This window comes from Sinocyclocheilus anshuiensis, unplaced genomic scaffold (assembly GCF_001515605.1).
Source record: "Sinocyclocheilus anshuiensis isolate Anshui unplaced genomic scaffold, SAMN03320099.WGS_v1.1 scaffold477, whole genome shotgun sequence".
NCBI classification, from domain to species: Eukaryota; Metazoa; Chordata; class Actinopteri; order Cypriniformes; family Cyprinidae; genus Sinocyclocheilus; species Sinocyclocheilus anshuiensis.
Window position 1 is genome coordinate 629,435 of NW_015536549.1, and position 18,135 is coordinate 647,569.

The 18,135-nt window shown below is 36.3% G+C and overlaps 3 protein-coding genes across 4 annotated transcripts; 1 reads left to right on the top strand and 2 right to left on the bottom strand.

The window, feature by feature from the left end:
• Positions 1-490: 490 nt before the first annotated feature.
• On the bottom strand, positions 491-13,326 carry LOC107699266 (extracellular matrix protein 2-like). Its single transcript, XM_016500472.1, has 11 exons — positions 13,316-13,326; positions 7,554-7,775; positions 6,772-6,903; positions 6,256-6,419; positions 5,209-5,746; positions 4,215-4,330; positions 3,553-3,685; positions 2,506-2,663; positions 2,278-2,417; positions 1,223-1,549; positions 491-1,148 (listed from the first exon to the last, which is right to left on the bottom strand). The coding sequence occupies exons 2-11, from the start codon at positions 7,705-7,707 to the stop codon at positions 968-970; spliced, it is 2,043 nt and encodes a 680-aa protein (XP_016355958.1). The 5' UTR covers positions 7,708-7,775; positions 13,316-13,326; the 3' UTR covers positions 491-967.
• On the top strand, positions 11,446-16,474 carry tpk2 (thiamin pyrophosphokinase 2). Of its 2 annotated transcripts, none has more exons than XM_016500453.1 (8): positions 11,446-11,747; positions 12,243-12,481; positions 13,192-13,273; positions 13,361-13,491; positions 14,111-14,229; positions 14,691-14,823; positions 15,058-15,154; positions 15,295-16,474. In XM_016500453.1, the coding sequence occupies exons 1-8, from the start codon at positions 11,684-11,686 to the stop codon at positions 15,339-15,341; spliced, it is 912 nt and encodes a 303-aa protein (XP_016355939.1). In that variant the 5' UTR covers positions 11,446-11,683; the 3' UTR covers positions 15,342-16,474. The 2 variants fall into 2 exon arrangements, with proteins under 2 accessions (XP_016355939.1, XP_016355947.1); XM_016500461.1 differs by having other exon boundaries at positions 13,210-13,273.
• Positions 15,539-17,809, bottom strand: LOC107700318 (rho-related GTP-binding protein RhoA-A-like). Its single transcript, XM_016501947.1, has 4 exons — positions 17,753-17,809; positions 17,561-17,681; positions 17,334-17,464; positions 15,539-17,168 (listed from the first exon to the last, which is right to left on the bottom strand). Exons 1-4 carry the CDS (start codon positions 17,807-17,809, stop codon positions 16,995-16,997), a joined length of 483 nt encoding a protein of 160 aa, XP_016357433.1. The 3' UTR covers positions 15,539-16,994.
• Between the last annotated feature and the right edge of the window lie 326 nt (positions 17,810-18,135).

The window sequence follows — 18,135 nt, forward strand, 5'->3', positions numbered from 1 at the left end:
GCTCAGCATTGAATGTAAACACATACACATTATGCATGCATATATATATAATTATTTCACACAATTCATTTTATATTATTTTAGGATTTATGTCTACTGACGCCACCTAGTGGGTCAATGAGAGAATCAGCTGCATGGAGCGCAGAACAAACGCTGAATAATCATCTCCTTGAACAAATACATCGGGACACCAATGCATAATTTCCATCAGACATGTGCTTATAATATTAATGATTAAAAAAAATGAAGAAAAACAAGTCTTTCTGACTCCAGATGAATTGTCACCTTTATTGTAGTTTGTGGCAGAGAGAATACAAAAGCACAGACAACACCCAGTATCACAAAACTGAATATAAAAGTCAAAACCTTTGCTACTGAAAATTGTTAAAATGGTATTAAAATAAAAATATGTGATGCATTGCAGTTTAATCAAGAAATAAATAATGTATAAAGCTGATATATTAAAAACCCTTTGCATATACTTTGAAACAAAAGAAAGAAATCCTTGCACAAACAAGTTTGCTTTATAAGAGATTGTAAATTGCGGACATACACGTATAAAACAAACCAAGACAGATATTAGATATGATAACAAACAACAACAACAACAGACATACACAAAAATATGATGTCAACTGCAACAGGATAGATGGACATTTAGCACCATGTAAATCTGTGCAAAAAGCCCTGCAAATCTGTTAAAGCATAAACACAGCCAATACTAACATCAAACAGCAAATGTCTGCAGTAGTTTTTAGTTGTAGTAAAGCAGAAAAAAAGGCATGAGCATATGTGACCCCAATGAGACAGAGAAGAGATGGTCAGAACGCAACTAAAACACAACTTACACAAAATGAAAGGCCTCTGGTGTGAAAGATGTGCTGCATCTTTATCTTCATTTCACTTAAAACTCTGAATTATGCCTTGAACTGAGATGCATTGTAAACTACAGCCCCAAAAAACGCTTTCATTCCTGGTGCTCTTCGTATCTCTGGGGCCGCAGAAGGACGCTCTGGTAGGTTTTGATGCAGGAGAAGGCTGTTGGCGGAATGAGGCGGCGGTCGATCAGGTTGTACTCCAGGTGAACAGACACCAGCAGGGAGTCCTCACGGGCCGTAGTGTCACACAAAGAGTTCATAGTGATGTAGCTAATGGGAGAAGATCAGGTTAAAACAGACAGACCGACAGACAGACAGACAGACAGACAGACAGATTCACTAACCTGATGTAGTTATGGTTCAGTCTCAGGTGCTGCAGGTTCTTTAACTGTAGAATGCTTCGTGGGATTGATCTGAGCTGGTTATGGTCCAACAGCAGTTCAGTCAGTGAGTTGTACAGGCCCAGAAAGGACACTTCATTTATCCCGTCTTCACGCAGACGGTTGTAAGACAGCTGCAGGGACTCCAGACCAGGTTGCAGGTGGCCGAACACATAGCCAGGGATGCGCTCAATTTGGTTGTGATGCAAGATGAGTTGCCGCAGGCCAACCGGCAGGAAAGAGGGAACGTGAACCAGCTTATTGTGGGAAAGGTCTAAATACTCCAGTTTTCTGTGGATAAAGGCATTTTTGAAGATGCTTCAAGATAGTTTTGAAATACTTTATTATATACTAAATAATGAATTTTATACTATTATGTTATTATGTTACTATTATGCTATTATATTAATTTTATATTATTATGTAACTACATGTTATATTATGTCAAATACATTTCCAAAAGTTCATGTACTTTTTGTTCACAGTGACACTAATAGTTATTAGTAAACGTTTAGAGCAGTTGTCTAACAGGGTGTCCATTTTTGGTAACTGATTTTTGAAATGATAATATCTTTTGTGCCTCCCAAACTACCATTCAAAGGTTTGGAGCCAGTCAGTAATATTATTTTAAGAAATTAATAAGTCAATTCAGCAAGGATGCATGACATTGAACAGAAGACAATAAAGGAATAAATTACATTTTAAAATAAATAAAAAAGTTATTTTAAATAGCAAAATTTCACAATATTTTTAATGTATTTTTGATCAAATCCAAACTGTATAAAATAAAATTATAATGTACAATTACATCACATGACTCTGTACATCAATAATGATTATTTGAATATCTTTGAAGCATCATAAAGTATGAATGCACATTGATTGAAATTTTTAGATTTCAATTATTAGTTTTTATACAACTGCTCCCACTCTTTATTCACCATATAAAATACAGTAATTGTCCACAAGATGGCACATTACAGCAGAGATAGAGGCAGAGAACTGTGATCTGAACTCACAGCAAGTGTATCCATGCTCTTGGATGAATGCGGTCCTCTCGGATTCGGTTATGGCTGAGGTTCAGGACTCTCAGGTTTGTGGTCTTGTTGAGCAGCCCTGAATGGACCACCTCTATCTTGTTGTCAGAAAGGTGCAGCTCCTGAAGACATTATAAATCAACAACATTCCATTATATACTGCACTACATAACTAAATTTTGGCCTTTTGAGACACAAAATGTAACTGACCTGTACTGAAATAGGCAGACCAGAGGGAATAGCCCTGAACTTGTTGTCATCCAGTCTTAGGTAAATCAGCCTTCTCAGAGGCTTGAAGGCCAGAGGAGAGACGTTTCCATCGTGGAAATAATTATCCTCTAACTCCAGTGTCAGCAGCTGGGACAAACCTGAGGCAAACATAACATTAAATTACCCAAATATGGCATTTACTCTTAGTTTGTCAGTATTTGCCAGTATTTGGAAGCTTAATAGAAGTCCCAGTTATGTTTCATTTAAACTTCAAAAGTTTGGGGTCAGTAAGATTTTTAAATATTTTAAAAATACAGTACAAAACGTAATATTGTGAAATATTATTAGAATTTAAAATAACTGTTTATTTAATATATAACTGTCTAAATAACTGTCTATTTTGATATATTTAAAAATGTAATCTATTCCTGTGATGGCAAAGCCATTACTCCAGTCTTCAGTATTAGATGATCCTTCAGAAATCATTCTTATACGCTGATTTGGTGCTCAAGAAACATTTCTTCTAAATATTTTTTGGGGAAACTGGATTATTTAATGGAAAAAAAAGCATTTATCTGCAATAGAAATGTCTTTTCTCTCATTTTTGATCAATTTAATGCATCCTTAATTCTTTTCGGAAAAAAAAATGTAAAATCTCGCTAACCCCAAACTTCTGAATAAATAAAAGAGATAACTGTTCATGAGAAATATTTGAGTTCAGAAATCTCTGACTATTGATTTCGGATTTTAGTACCTTGGTAAATCTGAGCACATTTTGAGATGACTGGGGTCATTTTCTTAGGAATTTGCTCTCCATTTAAACTAATTTCTGTCTAGAATAAACATTAAAAAGGTTTCTTTTGTGATTTTTCTTTCCTATGGGCTATAGTTAGCGTACCATAAATCACTGGATTAAGCATGAACTGACTGGCAAGTAGACAAAAGTCATTTTAAAATGCCCAGATTAACCCCTAACATGAAACTTTTTTTTACCAGACTCAAGTGTTGAATAGTGAGTTCATACGGACACTGTGGTTTTGTGTTTACCCTGAAAGCTGTGGGGAGTGAGACCACTGAGTTTATTATCGTTGATCTTCAGCTCCACCAGTGAGGGAGGGAGAGCCGGCACTTTAGTGAAGTTGTTTCCATCAAGGTTCAACCTCCTGAGCCTCATCAAGTTCTGCAACGGGCCGAGAAGAAACTCATGACACTGTCAAAGCCAGACTGGAAATATTTCAAAGCTTGCTGCAAGTCACAGAAGCAGAAATTACACAACACAGATATTCAAAGTTCATCTGGCATGAGGAACAGACATTTACCCATCATGCTACCGAGCACAGGTAAACACAGAAGTACAGTGAACATGTGAAAAAAACCCTATTCTGCTCTGTCATATATATATATTGGTGAGAATTGTCTCGGTGACCTGGCATCTTGCGAAAACACGTCAGCTACTTGCTAAATATCAAGCTTGCACTGTGCCACACCATAAGGCCTGATAACTCACCATTGTAACAGATAACAAACAGATCACAAAGCAGTCTCCATTTTTGCAGATCTACATTAATCTGACCACTATTCAAAGAAAGAGTCCAAAGAAATATCACGACCATTGTTATGTGATCACAAATGGAATATGAAAACAAACAGAATGAGTTATGTGTCAGTACACTTGCTAATACAATAAAGTTTATTTGACTGCATCTCACCCGAAACACATTTGGTCCCAAAGAGAAAACATCCAGCTTGTTCTTGCTGAGGTCGAGCCACTCCAGGTTGGGAAGACCTGCTAGAGCATGCGATGGGATCTTGCTGATTTTGTTATCTGCAAAATTCCAGGAAGACAAGAGTCATTTTTCACCTCTTTCTGGATGACGGTGTGCTCTGTTTACACTTCTCTAATTTCAGTGCCAGCTCTTGCAGTGCCACATACAGAAAATCATCTGATGGACAAACAATTGGACACTGACAGATTATGTTAGAACTCAGTAAAAACATGCAAGAACATCTGTCAAACTCTAATAACACAGAACCCTATTGCCAGACTCTAAACCCCCTCTTAATTTAACAAAATTAAAAAAGTAGTTTCCATCTCATAATTTTGACTTTTTATGTCACAATTTGTACATGTATACAATTTTTGTATGTCACAACTTCATATCTCACATTATGACAAATATTTCTTTAAATATATTTCAAAAACTTTTAAAATCTTACTGAACCCAAACTTTGCAACTCCTGGGTTCGGTAAGATTTTTTAAGTTTTTGAATAAAGGCTTTCATGCTAACCAAGGCTGCATTTATTTGATCAAAAATTCAGTAAAAATCTAAACATTGTTAAATATTTTTTACAATTAATAATATCTATTTTCTATTTTTTGATGAAGAGAGACTTCAAAAGAAGTATAATTTTTTGTAATAATGTAAAAAATAATTATTATCACTTTTGATCAATTTAATGCATTTTTGGATAATTTATTTCTTTTAAAACACACACACACAACTTCTGAATGGTAGTGTATATATAGTATATAAGGAATTAGGTTTAGCCTAAATGAAGAAAAAACAATATGTCAATGAGGTAAGAAAATACACTTAATTCAAGGTATATTCTCTAAGACAAATATATCTACATGTATTATCTTATAATACACGTAGATAATTATCTGTCTTCATGAGCAAGGTGAACTGCGCTCACCTCACCTGCAAGAAAGAGACTCCTGACCCCTGCATCTTTGATGATGGGCATTTGGGTAAGGTAAGTGTTTCCACAAGCTATAAGAGACTCTGAAAGCAGGCAGCCTGCTGGGAGAGACTCCATATGAACAGAGGTGCGGACGATTGGACGGCCAATACCTCTATCCACCGATCGCCCACTGGGGGCTGGCAGTGGCCTTGCAGTGGGCAGTATCACAGATTTTCTTGTAGGAAGAGCAAAGGCTGGTTCTGCTCGTGGTATGGCTGGTTTGAGTGTGGGCGGCATTACTCGTCTTTCGATTGCTACAGGGCGAAGAGCAGATCTGAACACCAGAATGCTGCGGTTATCATCGTCATCATCATCACTGTCACTGTCGTCCTCTAGATAGTCATCATCATCGTGGTCATCAATATCAAAATGGACTGGTCTCATATACTGAGGTCCTGTGGATATTATAGGGGTCTTAGGCAGTTTACTAGGATCCAGACTCACAATCACCTCCTGGTTTGTCTTCACTTGCTTCTTAGGGACATTTGAGGGTGGCTGAATAGACAACATAAATGTTTAAGAACAATTAAAAGAGGTAAAATCTGCCTAAAACTAGCCTAAAGTGGTTTGCTATTCTTAGCTGGTCTGGTTTAATACTCTTAAAATAAAGGTTCTTTATTGGTATTGATGGTTCCATGAGGAATTGTTAACATCCATAGAATCTTTCCATTGCACAAAAGGTTCTTTAAACTATAAAATGTTCTTCACGCTGAGAAAAAATGGTTCTTTTAAGAACGGTGCACTGAAAGGTTATCTGAGGAACCAAAATGGTTACTTTTGATCTGGCAAAAGTATACTTTTCATCTGGCAACAATGGAAGACCGATAGGCCGACCAGGTAAACCAGCTTAGCACCAGCATAGCCTAAAAAGAGCAGACAGACCACCCTAAACCAGTTAAAACCATCAAATACATATCTAAAGGTAAATAAGTACACTAATGAGGGGAAAAAATCAGTATGAAGTATATGAAGCATACTACATTTTCTCATGCACATCTACATACTTCTTTTGCTGGGGTGACCACCATCTTGTTCTTCTTTGGTTTCACCTCCAGAACCTTCGTCCCCACAGATGGTTTTCCATTTCCTGTCAGTCTGTTTTTCGAGCTTGTTTTCCCCGCAGATATTGGACTGGACTTACTGGCCACAGAGTTCAAGGTGGGTGAAGCTATACATGGTGTGGCAAACAGAAAATCAGTACCCACCACCAAGCATCCCACTCCCTTATGGCACCTTTCCCAGCACTGCACTGCACCACACTAAAAGCCTATTTCCAGCCTGTATCACCACAGGGTGCCCACCGTTCTCTTTAGCTCTTACTACAAATTGCTAATCCAATTACTATTTGAATGTAATTTTTGAAGGTATTCTACCTTCAAAAAAAAGAAGGTAGAATAGAACTAGGCCTACTGTTCAAAAGTTTTCAAATACAAATATTTATATTTCAAATATTTCTAATTCAAATAATTCTATTAATCAAAGAATCCTGCTGGGAGATAGAGAGATGATGGTTCCCAAACCTCTGGCTGGGCAGGGGATGGTTCGGCAGCTCACTGCTCCATGTTTACACTGGCACACACTGCAAGGCTCCGGAGACCAGACAACCCCCTCAAACAGAGAAATCCCATTCACCAAGCACTGACTGCTATGACCTGGCATGTATCCAAACACACAAAATTTCAGAATTCTGCACAAAGTGGCTCCAACAAGTAATTTGACACTTAATCCACATTTAAAATGCAAGAATGACAATGCATTATAATATAATATAATATAATAATAACATTTAATTTTAAATAACAAAATAATATCAAATTAAATAAAAAAATATATAATTTATTATTAGTGCATGATGTCAGTTTGCTTTAAGTTAACAATGGTGTCCTAGCAACAAAACAAATTATGTAAATTGTTTTGCTTGAAATGTATTTGTGTTCTGTCAAATAAATGCCACTTAGTTTAATGTTTTGTTATATAATGCACTGCCATTCAAACATTTTTAAGTAAGACTTTTGTCCAAATACTTTTATTATCCAAATATTGTATAGACCTTTCATCTTAGCTCATCATAATTCAGTGTAACCACTTATTTTTCTAAATAAAACTGCACAATGAATATTTAATAATAATTATACACACACATACTTTTAAAATGTCTTATTTTTGTTAATTTTTTTTGCTTAACCACTTTTTGACAATTGCACAATAAATATAAATATAAAATCACAATATTAGAAAACTGTATCTTCTTCTCTTATTATCTTATCTTATGTTTTGGCTTAAATAAAATGCTATTACTCACCTGGAAGGAATCGGTTATCATACTCAGGTGCATCTTCAGCAGATAAGAATCGTCTGGAGTTCCTCTGTCTCTGTCTTCTTCCCTTTTCTCGTTTTCCTTCAGCCACTAAAAGTGCTAAACACAGACACAGACACAAAGCTAAAGGCTTGTACATTGTTAATGTACGCTGGAGTCAGTTCAGGTATGATCTGCTAGAGACAGCTGTCTCAATGACTCTGAGGGCTGCACCTTCTGAAAGGCCAGTTATATTCTGCCTCTGGAAATCATGTTCAACCCATCACCCGTCCCTCCGAGGAAAAACGAAATGCAAAGGTGAGAGCAGAGTGAGGAGGAAGGAATGGAACGGAAGCAGGGGAGTGAGAGGGAAAAAATAAAATCAAAACAGTTTCAACAAAGCGCCTCTTTCACTTGGCCTGAAGACCAACCGCCTCTCCTTTCCCTCTCAACGAATGCCCAACAGTCCCGAGAGCCAAACAAACTATTAGAGCATCCTCAAGGGAAAAAAAAATCTTATCTTTGACACGATTTAATGTTCTGACGTCAACGGATGCACTTCTGGTGTGTGGGATTTCAGATTTATGTTGATGAAAAAAACATAGCTTTAAGTCTCTCTTAAAACGCTCATTATTGTTTGTGCTTCACTGCTAGTGCAAGTTTGATGGAAGAGCAGAGAAAACATTGGTCTGTAGGGAGCCTGATGATATGAAAGGTAGCTTTGTTTGTCCAAGGGCCAACGGCACCACAGTCCTGAGAAATTCTTCAAGTTCCATTGCCTTTTGCAACCTTGCTTGACCATGCAGCCCCTTTCTGTCCAGTGTGGCCATTACACTGCATAGGAGCACTATTGCTATGACAACCACTTCATTAAATAACATTACAGAGAATTATTGTACCACTTTCTGAGTAGTTTAATTATTGACATAAATAAGAAACTGAAATTATCTTAATGGAGAACATTTTTACAATCAATGTTCTGCCATTATTCTAGGCTAATGGGGTTGCCAGGATGTCACTATGTGGTTGCTTACTTGAGTCATAAGAGTCAACCCTCAGGTCTTAATATTCTGGATCCCTGAATATGGTTTGGGTCTGTCCAGCTAGGCAAAAATCACAAGTGTAATCATTTACAAAAATAGTAACACATGTAAACTTAGACTATACTAAACTGCTTGAGTAAATAACCATGTTCATTTGCAATAAAATAAATCTACAGTACCATTCAAAAGTTCATAAAAACGGTCATATTCTGAAATATCGGTTTTCTATTTTTAATATATTTTAAAATATAATTTATTGCAGATTTCCTTCAGATATCATTCTAATATGCTCATTTGGTTCTCACTAAAGATTTCATCTTATTATCAATGTTGAGAACAGTTGTGCTGCTTAATATAAAAAAAAAAAACCTGAAAATTATTCTTTGATGAATAGAAAGTTCAAACGAACAGCATTTATCTGAAATAAAATATTTTAATAAATACTTGCTGAATAAAAGTTTTTTTTTTTAAGTATTTAAAAATGAAATACTTTAAAAAGGAATTAAAGTAATAAAAAATCTTAGTGACCTCAAGCTTTTGAATGGCAGTGTATATTATTCCAAATTTACGTGCAAGTCAAATAAATCTGGTAAACAGTGTGAAATAGCTTAGCAAATATTCCAAAATATTTCTAACAATCACAACAATATGACATATTATTCTTTATCATCTAGATACCTTATCCAGAATATCCATTTAACATAACAAAATATTAATTTGTACTTTTAGGTGTTAAAACATTTTTGATTTTGAAGAAATACGTTTGGATTGAGAACAATTTTTTTTTTTCAAACATTTCACAAACTAACATTAATAGATGTCTTATGTTTCAATTACCATGTGTAGAGGAATATTCCAATCACTGTGAAGCATGTAAACCTTTTTTATTGGAATAACGGCTTTTAAGAATATGGACCTTAATCAGTGCAAATAAATGTGGTCAGCTAGCACTACATTAGTACACAAGTGTAAGCTTGTTATGATTATATAAAATGTGTTTGGAGCAGGCTGGGACAAATAAGTAATTTAGTTCTACTTAATTCTGTCTGCATCTCCTACACTGCAGTTTGTTATAGCCTTTCTTTGTTTTTGCCTCCCACACAGAAAATTATTAAGCAATTTGATGTAATACTCCCCCCCTAGACATGCCCTGAGCTTCCTGTCTTTCATTCAAAATAAAAACTCTGAATGTTCAAGAAGACAAACAATCATTTAAAACAGGTAAACACGCCACCCACATCTTCCTGCCTTTGGGTTTACCTTATACACCTGCTCGGAGTCTGACCAAAAAACAGATTAGACCAGATATAAATGTCTCAAACAAATAACACAGAAATAAGTTTAGCAACATCCTTCATCTGCGGTCCACTTTTGGAATGAGAGTGTATTTGAAGACGCTTCCAAAAATATGGTTTGATATACAACTGAAGTAAGCCAACCCCAGACAGCAAACAGTCTAGTGCGTTGCATTTTCTTTATGACAACTTGAGAATCAGTGTTTACTTTTTCCTAGAATTCCCCAGCCGTCCACACACACGGCTGGAGCCAAGCCTGTCGAGAACATGATTAATCTACCGCCCAGACAGTTTAGAGAATGTGACTGACTCAAGACAGATAGAATGACTGAATAAAAGATAGATAGAAGAACAATAGATAGACGGAACAACAGACAGATGGAACGATAGATAGAATGACAGATCAACAGAATGAAAGAACAATAGAGAGATAGCTAGAATAACAGATAGATAGATAGATAGATAGATAGATAGATAGATAGATAGATAGAAAGATAGAAAGCAACCCCTGCAAAGAAACGTATCTCTTCTGTTTATCTCTTATCTAGCTGTGTGCACTTGGGAACAGTTTGCTTTTCTTGACTCATTAAAAAGCCGCCTACTACTAGATACTTCTCAGTCCTCTAACAACAGTGATTACTGTCTGTATATTTTTAGTGCTCAGAGGGAGATCTGACCCCAGAATTGTGGTGCAGATTACAGCGATGCAATGTAACCAACACTTTTGCTGTCCCTCTCTCTCTCTCTGTCTGTATCTGCAATGGATCTCTTTGTTAGGGTTTGGATAAATCCTGTTATTCATTGGCACAAAAGCAGTAGACTATATGACTGTATTTCGACTGTATCTAATGTATCTATGCCTGAGCATGGCAATGATACATAGCTTGAGGCAAAAATGCCATTGAAAGTTGGTATTTTGGTGGAAATTGTGGTTAATATTTCAAGGATTTTAGCCTGGTGCAATCAATGTAAAGACCCTGTAAAGAACATGAATGAAAAACTAATGGGCCATGACTTACTTTGTCATTCATATTAGGTTGTTTTAACCAAATTGTCACTTATAGACATAAATAATGAGCATGTTGATTTAATACTGTCAATCACAAAAGGATGGTATATAAACTGATCTTATCTCACTGTCTGTGCCAAACCACAAGCCAATGCTGTATCACAAAGATTATTTGATGTGAACTCGTAAAATGACTGAAGACCCACAGAACATAACTGATCAATAACCCCTTTCCCATATAACATGACCTGTTATTCAGTGTTGAATATTCAGCATACATCAGGGTTGCCAGGTTTTCACAACAAACCCCGCCCAATTGCTACTCAAAACTAGCCCAATGGCGTTTCGAGGGGGTAAAATACACGTTTTTTTGGCGGGTTTCCCCTGGTAAAATTCGCATCCCAGTGGATAAACATCACCTTATTGGTGTCGCTTCAACCCGCATATATGAAAAACAATCCCAATTCCGCGGATTAGGCAACACTGGCATTCGCTATAAAGCATTTTGGTCCAGTAACATTCTGAGCGGCCTTTGTTTTGTTCTACATTCGCCCATGTGAGCAGCTCTTCAAGATCTCGTCATAGAGCTTCAACCAATCAGCGCGCAGATCAACAGAACCTGCCACCCAATCAGCGCTCACATCAACAGGAACCGCAACAATGGAGGCGAGCATGAAGCCCGTGGGTGTATGACAGCATGTCAACGGCAAATCAAGCGCAAATCCCCCAAAATCATAATGCACGCTTTCTGAACGGACAATTAACTGTTACACGTGTGAAATCGACAGAATGGCTTCGTGGTCGGAGAAAATGCTCCAACTCCTGCGTCGAATGAATAACTTTCATCTACCAGGTGGGGAAATATTAAAATAATCATATGACACGGAGCAATCCATATGCATGTGATCCAGCATGAATTCACATGCCATATATAGGTCAATGAAATCTTCCTTGATCTGTAAAAATATATTAAAATTCAATTCATGCTGACAAAGGCTCTTCCATTATGAAAAAAATGTCAGTTTCTGAATCAAAAGATTTGTAACGAGTAAAGACGACTAGCCTACTTGATATCCATGACTCAAAAATTTAATTTGTAAATTAAAAAAAAAAAACATGTAAATGTCAAGAAAACCTAAAAAAAAATAATTAATATAGATGTTTATATATATATATATTTTTTTTTTTTAAAGTTCTGTACACTATTCTGTATTCAAGGTGCAAGGGAAACATTTTATTACTTTATTTTTGTTGTTTACAATTGACTAATATACTAATATAATATACATGTACAATTGATATACAAGTGCATTCATTTACTCAACATCAATGCATTGATTTATTCCAGGTTCTAGTTTAGAGAGCTGTCTACGTTTTGAGGTGGCTGGAGAACAGGTTGGATGGATTTCCCCAAAAGTAGCATCAATTCTTGGTCGTTTTCCTGCTGTCTTCAGACCATATGGGAGCGCTATAACCTTCTGCTCCGGACTTGACACTTTTGAGAGCAGATCAGTGGCTGTGGATGAGGTCTTGCAGGAGCTGAGGAGAGAGGCATCATTCACCTGTCTCATAGGCTGGAGAGATGAGGTGAGACGTCTCTGGTACATGCTAGATAATTACACATCTTCATTCTTATCTCTTGGACAGTTGTTTTGAATTTTTTTTCTTTCCTTTTTCATTTTAATTTTAGTTCAAGTTTAGTCATTGTTGTGTGGTTTTGTCATTTTTAGTAGTTTTTGTTTATTTTATAAATGTCTATATCGTTTTTATTAATTTTTAATTCAGTTTTAGTTATTTAAATACATCAAGTTAAATTAAACGAAAATGAGAAATATTGCCTTGGCAACTATGTGAAATAAAGTTTTTTACATTTGATTTTATTTCATTTAACGGTTACTTTATTTCAGGTAACAAAAATGTTTTTTTTTATGGATTTAGTTTTAGTTTCAGATTTAGTTCATCTTAAATACAAGCTCAGTGTCAACAAGTGTATCAATTCAAATTCTTGTTTTATTTATTTTTTTATTAATTTCAGTGACAATTATCACAAAGCAGTTGCTCATTTGTGCGTAAAATAATATTAATGCATATTGTGATTGTCTGTTTATCCTTGCATTATAATAAACATTTAATTGGATCAGATTATATAATTAATTAAAATTGGATTATTTGAATTACTGGTAAATTTGAGTACAAAAACCTTGTAAGCATGCCTTTAAGTTGGCGTATACAAACAGACATTTTCATAGCAGTTCTCGCCTTTATAAATCCTGATTTGTTCCTCACTTTTGACGTAGGATGAATTCTATTTTCAGCAATATGCTGTGATGCCCAGGTATTGCGACCCTCCATTGATGTATATGGAGAGAGCAGCTACAAGTATGTTAATGAAATATTAATTTCATGCTTCTACTTTGTCACAGACAGTGACACTTATAGCTGTTTATAAATAATGGTCGAATACAGGTCTGTTTGGAGTGAAACGGTACGGCGTCCATGTCAATGGCTACACTCGGGATTCAAGTGGCAACCTTAATATGTGGCTAGCACGACGATCTCTGACCAAACAGACGTATCCAGGAAGACTGGACAACATGGTAATTTATTAATAAACTAATTAATCAGCTCATTACAAGAAGTGCCGAACCAAGCTTACACCACAGGTTGAGTCAACGTATGTTGAATCATATTGTTACTTCTAACACATAGATCTATGACTCCTTCACACTACACACTCATTTAACTTACCTTCAACACTCTCTGCACTTCAGTACTGGACCTCAAGGATCCCTCTTATTATGTTAGTGCTACATTTGTACTGCTGCCGTTTAATTACACAACTTATTTTATACATACTTAAATAGTACATTCATGTACATATAGCACTTTAAACACTTGTGTATTGTATTCTGCCTTTGTGTGGGGTTTTGTAAGTCTGTTGCCTATGGAATTTATGTTTGCACCGTTTTTAATTTTTGCACATTGCATTGTTGTCTTTACCTGTGGGAATTTCCCCAAGTAAGACTTTAATTGTACTTACCCTGTACATCAAGTTTGGGTCAATAGTGTAGAAAATAATTTATATATATATAAACATACAGAGTAATATTTGCTATAAATTACTACATTGAACTTCTGGAAGTACACTAGCATTAAGATTACCTCAAAGCTATTTTGATGTAATGGGGTCTTTAAAGGATTTGATTTATCACTCAGGCGGCTGGAGGACTGGCAGCAGGCTGTAGTGTAAGGCATACCATGGTAAAAGAGTGTGAAGAGGAGGCCTGCATCCCTCCAGGCCTGGCAGAGCAAGCGCGTCCTGTGGGAACTGTGAGGTGCTTAAATCCTTTTTTCTTATTTCTATACCACTATTTAGGTTAGGTCATTACAGATCATTTAGAACCTATTGCGAAGCACAAAAACAACTGGTAACTGCTGATTTTTAAGATTAAAATGCATGGTACAGTTTTCCCCTATTCAAAACCTTTCCCACATATCAGGGTAGATATAAACTCTCTCAACTCTCCTGCAAGAGAGACTGATTAATACAGCAGAAATGCCAGAAATAGCTTCCAACTGGCAGGTTTCCAGAGAAATATTCTGTGCGCACAAATGAAGATGACCAGAATTCAAGTTTCACACAGGCTTAGAACAAGTCAATGTGATCAAAGACATGAATGCCTGTCACAAGAACCATTTCTGCCTGAAAACTGTTTACTATGTTTAGCTAATTTGAAAGACGTTCTGCAATCTTGAATCTCCAATTCATGCCTCCCTCTGTCTCTTTTCTCTGTAGCTACACCTACGAAGATGAGGAAGGAATATTTCCTGAGTGTCAGTTTGTTTTTGATTTAGAGCTGCCTCTCAATTTTCAGCCTCACATTGGAGACGGAGAAGTGCAAGCGTTTTACTACTATCCAATAGAGAATGTGAGTTTAGGTTTGAATGCTATGTAATGTATTTCATATAAAATAAACTGACAAGTTTGCTTTGACATGAAATGTATTTTGAACATGAAAACATACTTTGACATGCAAAAAATTTTAGCATAGAAAATGGTTACTTTTCTCTCACAGGCAGCTTTCTAAAATATGTGCGGTTTCCTAGACTAAGGGGTGGCACATCTTACCCCCATTCTCCCCTGTGTCACGTGTTGATTTCAGGTGAAAGATCTCCTGGTCAGTGAGGAGTTTAAGCCGAACTGTGCCATGGTGGTTCTGGACTTCCTCATCAGACATGCCATCATTGAGCCAGACTCAGGTTTGTTACACACTGGAGGTCAGATGTCAGATCACCTGGTAGGATTTGAGATTAGAATTTGATAGCATGTAATTTATGTACTTTTAAATGAAAAGTTTAACATGAGAAAGGCTGTGACTTACGTTTTTCTCTCATTGCAGAGCCCTATTATCACGAATTTGTGGCTGGATTGCACAGATCACTGTAAAAACTGACTGATGGTGTTAAAGCCTGTGTTAACCTGCAACAGTTTGGTATTTTTGTTATCTACCTCCGCTTTTAACTCCTAGCATTGTCAGCATGTGTACTTGTTTACTAAAGACCACATCTAGCTGGTGAAGACATTTTACGGTATTTTACGCAAACATAACCCGGAGAAGAGACAGAATAAAGACCCAAGCAAAGTTACCCTATAAGAATTTATTTTTTCAATACATTTCAAATGAGTCTGTGGAAATCCAAAGATGCACTGGTATACAAAAGATAATTGATGCATCAAAGGCTCTTTTTTTCTTTTCTTACAATGAAATGCAGAATCCCTTCTAAGAAATTACTTGCATTTAATAATATGGCATTAAACAGCTCTCTCAAAATCACATTTTGGCTACTTTTGTCCTTCTTTGTTTCTTTTAAAACTTTAAATTCTAAGATACTAGAATTTGTAAAATACGCAAAAATGATATAGTATAAGCCAGTAGAATTTCACAAAAAAAGAAAAAACATACAGTACAGAAGAAAAATAGGGGAATATTAAACAAAAAAGGGAGAGAAAATGGAGTTATGTTACTGTCACCTTTTACAAAACTTATATATATATTGCCAAAATTGAACAGTGTCTGACAGTCAACATACAAAGCTGTGGTTATGCTTTGAGCTCCACAAAGGCTGATTAACCCAAAGTCTTTCTTTTTTTAATTACAATACATGAGCAAGCACATAAAATACTCACAAAAAAGCTGAATTAGTATGATCATTGCTTAATGCATCTTACTTTGAATTTTATAGGCAAATGGCAAAAAAAAAAAAAAGATATATTTAAATCTTATTGGAATAAAGAATTGTAAGGCTACCACTATTTCAGCTATTTTAAACCAGTGACTAAACCGCCAATTTTGCAACAGGACAGGAGAGCACCGAGGAACCGGTTGTGTTAACCAACAGTGTTAGCATGTTAATGTAGGAAAAAAAGATCATTAAACATAAAATCGTAGTACGAAGGACATGCATGAATCTTTTACATAAGATGGCACTGGGTTCCTGGGAGGTTTATAAAGGGGTTCACGGGAGTATTACGTTGTGTGGCCAATGTCTTGATCCAAAAAAACAACTCCCTGCTCGACATATCGCATACATGATGTAGGGTACTAACTAATGCCTTTTACACCCTGAATAATGCACTTAGTGCCAAAAGAATATTTTTAGACCAAGTCGTTTGTTTCTGTTCTTGCTAACAGTGCCGATCTTCTAAGCAGATGATGTGGTAAAGAATACATCGCATATAATCCCACCCCAAAAGCAATCGGTGATTGTGAGCCACTGTGAAACCACGTCAATCTTTACCCTACATATAGACTATCCTTACGCTTGTGATCAGTCTGAAGGCTTAAGGTCAACTAATCTTGATTTGAAAGAGGACTGATGGCCATAAAAATGTTTAAGTCCGTTTTTGCCGGTGCAGTTGACCCTACTATCTTCTGTAGTTTCCTTTGGCCTGGATTGAAAATTACCCTCCCTGACCCCCGAGTACATAATTAACACTAGGGGGCGTTTCTTCCCTCTATTTGCTAACTTTTACAGCTCTTTCATTTTCCTTAGCCTAGTTTGGTTACCCCTTTCCCTCCCTCGTTCTCTCTCTCGTTCTCTATAGCAAAGCGCAGGGATTCTTCTTGCCACGTTTTTTGGCTTGGAGCGCCGCTCTTGTGGCCATTTCGAACACTTCCCTCACACCCTCCTTAGTTTTAGCCGAACACTCAAGGTAGCCGAAGGCATTGATGCGATTAGCCATGTCTCGTCCTTCCTCTGGTTTAACTGGTTCCTGTTCAAGGAAGAAAGCATAGACAGGGCATTAGTACACTACAGCATAACACGGCAATAACAGCAATTTTCCACCAATCAATAACAGCAAAAAAAATTTTTTTTATGTTATTTCCATAAAAATATAGTGACTGTTTTATAAAAAGGAAAGTGTTAGCTCACACACCTGTTTCATCTTCAGCAGCTCCCGTCGAGTGTGATCATCATTCCGTAAATCTTTTTTATTACCCACCAGAATTATTGGGACATTTGGACAGAAATGTTTTACCTCCGGCGTCCATTTTTCTGGGATATTCTCTGTGTGAATAGAGTATGGTTTTCAATACAGTGACTACAGGAATGTGGTCTTACTGTATAAAATATTTAAAGGCCGAAATTAGGAAATTATCTCACCCAAACTGTCAGGGCTGTCTATGGAAAAGCACATGAGGATGACATCAGTGTCTGGGTAGGACAGGGGCCTCAGCCTGTCGTAGTCCTCTTGTCCAGCTGTATCCCACAGAGCCAGTTCCACCTGCCAACAAAATGATGAAAAATTATATTATCGGCATAATTTGTGTAAAAAGTGATTAAACAAATTCACACCATTTCTAAGCATTTAGCAATACTTGAGAATATTTGAGAATGATCCAAAGTCCACATGTTCAGTGTCACAAATTAAAATAATGAAGAATTCATACAAATATTATTCACAAAAATGCTTGGATGTTTTACATATAGGTAACTACCATTCAAAAGTTTGGGGTCAGTAAGATTTCTTTCAAGAAATGTATATTTTAATTCAGCAAGAATGCATTAAAATTATCAAAAGCGACAGTAAAGACATTTATCATGTTACAATAGATTTCTATTTTCAAGTAAATGCTGTTCTATTCAACAAAGAATCCTGAAAAAAAAATGTATCACAGTTTCCACTAACATATTGAGCAGCACAACTGTTTTCAACAGTGATAATAATAAGAAATGTT

Bases quoted from the DNA above. Each gene is read 5' to 3' on its own strand.
- LOC107699266 (XM_016500472.1), bottom strand. From the start codon at position 7,707: ATGTACAAGCCTTTAGCTTTGTGTCTGTGTCTGTGTTTAGCACTTTTA. The intron at 1,550-2,277 runs GTGAGTTCAGAT...CTTTATCCACAG, and splicing joins AGAGCATGGATACACTTGCT to AAAACTGGAGTATTTAGACC. The intron at 1,149-1,222 runs GTTAGTGAATCT...TTCTCCCATTAG, and splicing joins CTGAACCATAACTACATCAG to CTACATCACTATGAACTCTT.
- tpk2 (XM_016500453.1), top strand. From the start codon at position 11,684: ATGGCTTCGTGGTCGGAGAAAATGCTCCAACTCCTGCGTCGAATGAAT. The intron at 13,274-13,360 runs GTATGTTAATGA...GGTCGAATACAG, and splicing joins TATGGAGAGAGCAGCTACAA to GTCTGTTTGGAGTGAAACGG. The intron at 14,824-15,057 runs GTGAGTTTAGGT...TGTTGATTTCAG, and splicing joins ACTACTATCCAATAGAGAAT to GTGAAAGATCTCCTGGTCAG.
- LOC107700318 (XM_016501947.1), bottom strand. From the start codon at position 17,809: ATGTGGACTTTGGATCATTCTCAAATATTCTCAAGTATTGCTAAATGC. The intron at 17,682-17,752 runs GTGTGAATTTGT...TTTTGTTGGCAG, and splicing joins TTGCTAAATGCTTAGAAATG to GTGGAACTGGCTCTGTGGGA. The intron at 17,169-17,333 runs GTGTGTGAGCTA...TTCCTTGAACAG, and splicing joins AGCTGCTGAAGATGAAACAG to GAACCAGTTAAACCAGAGGA.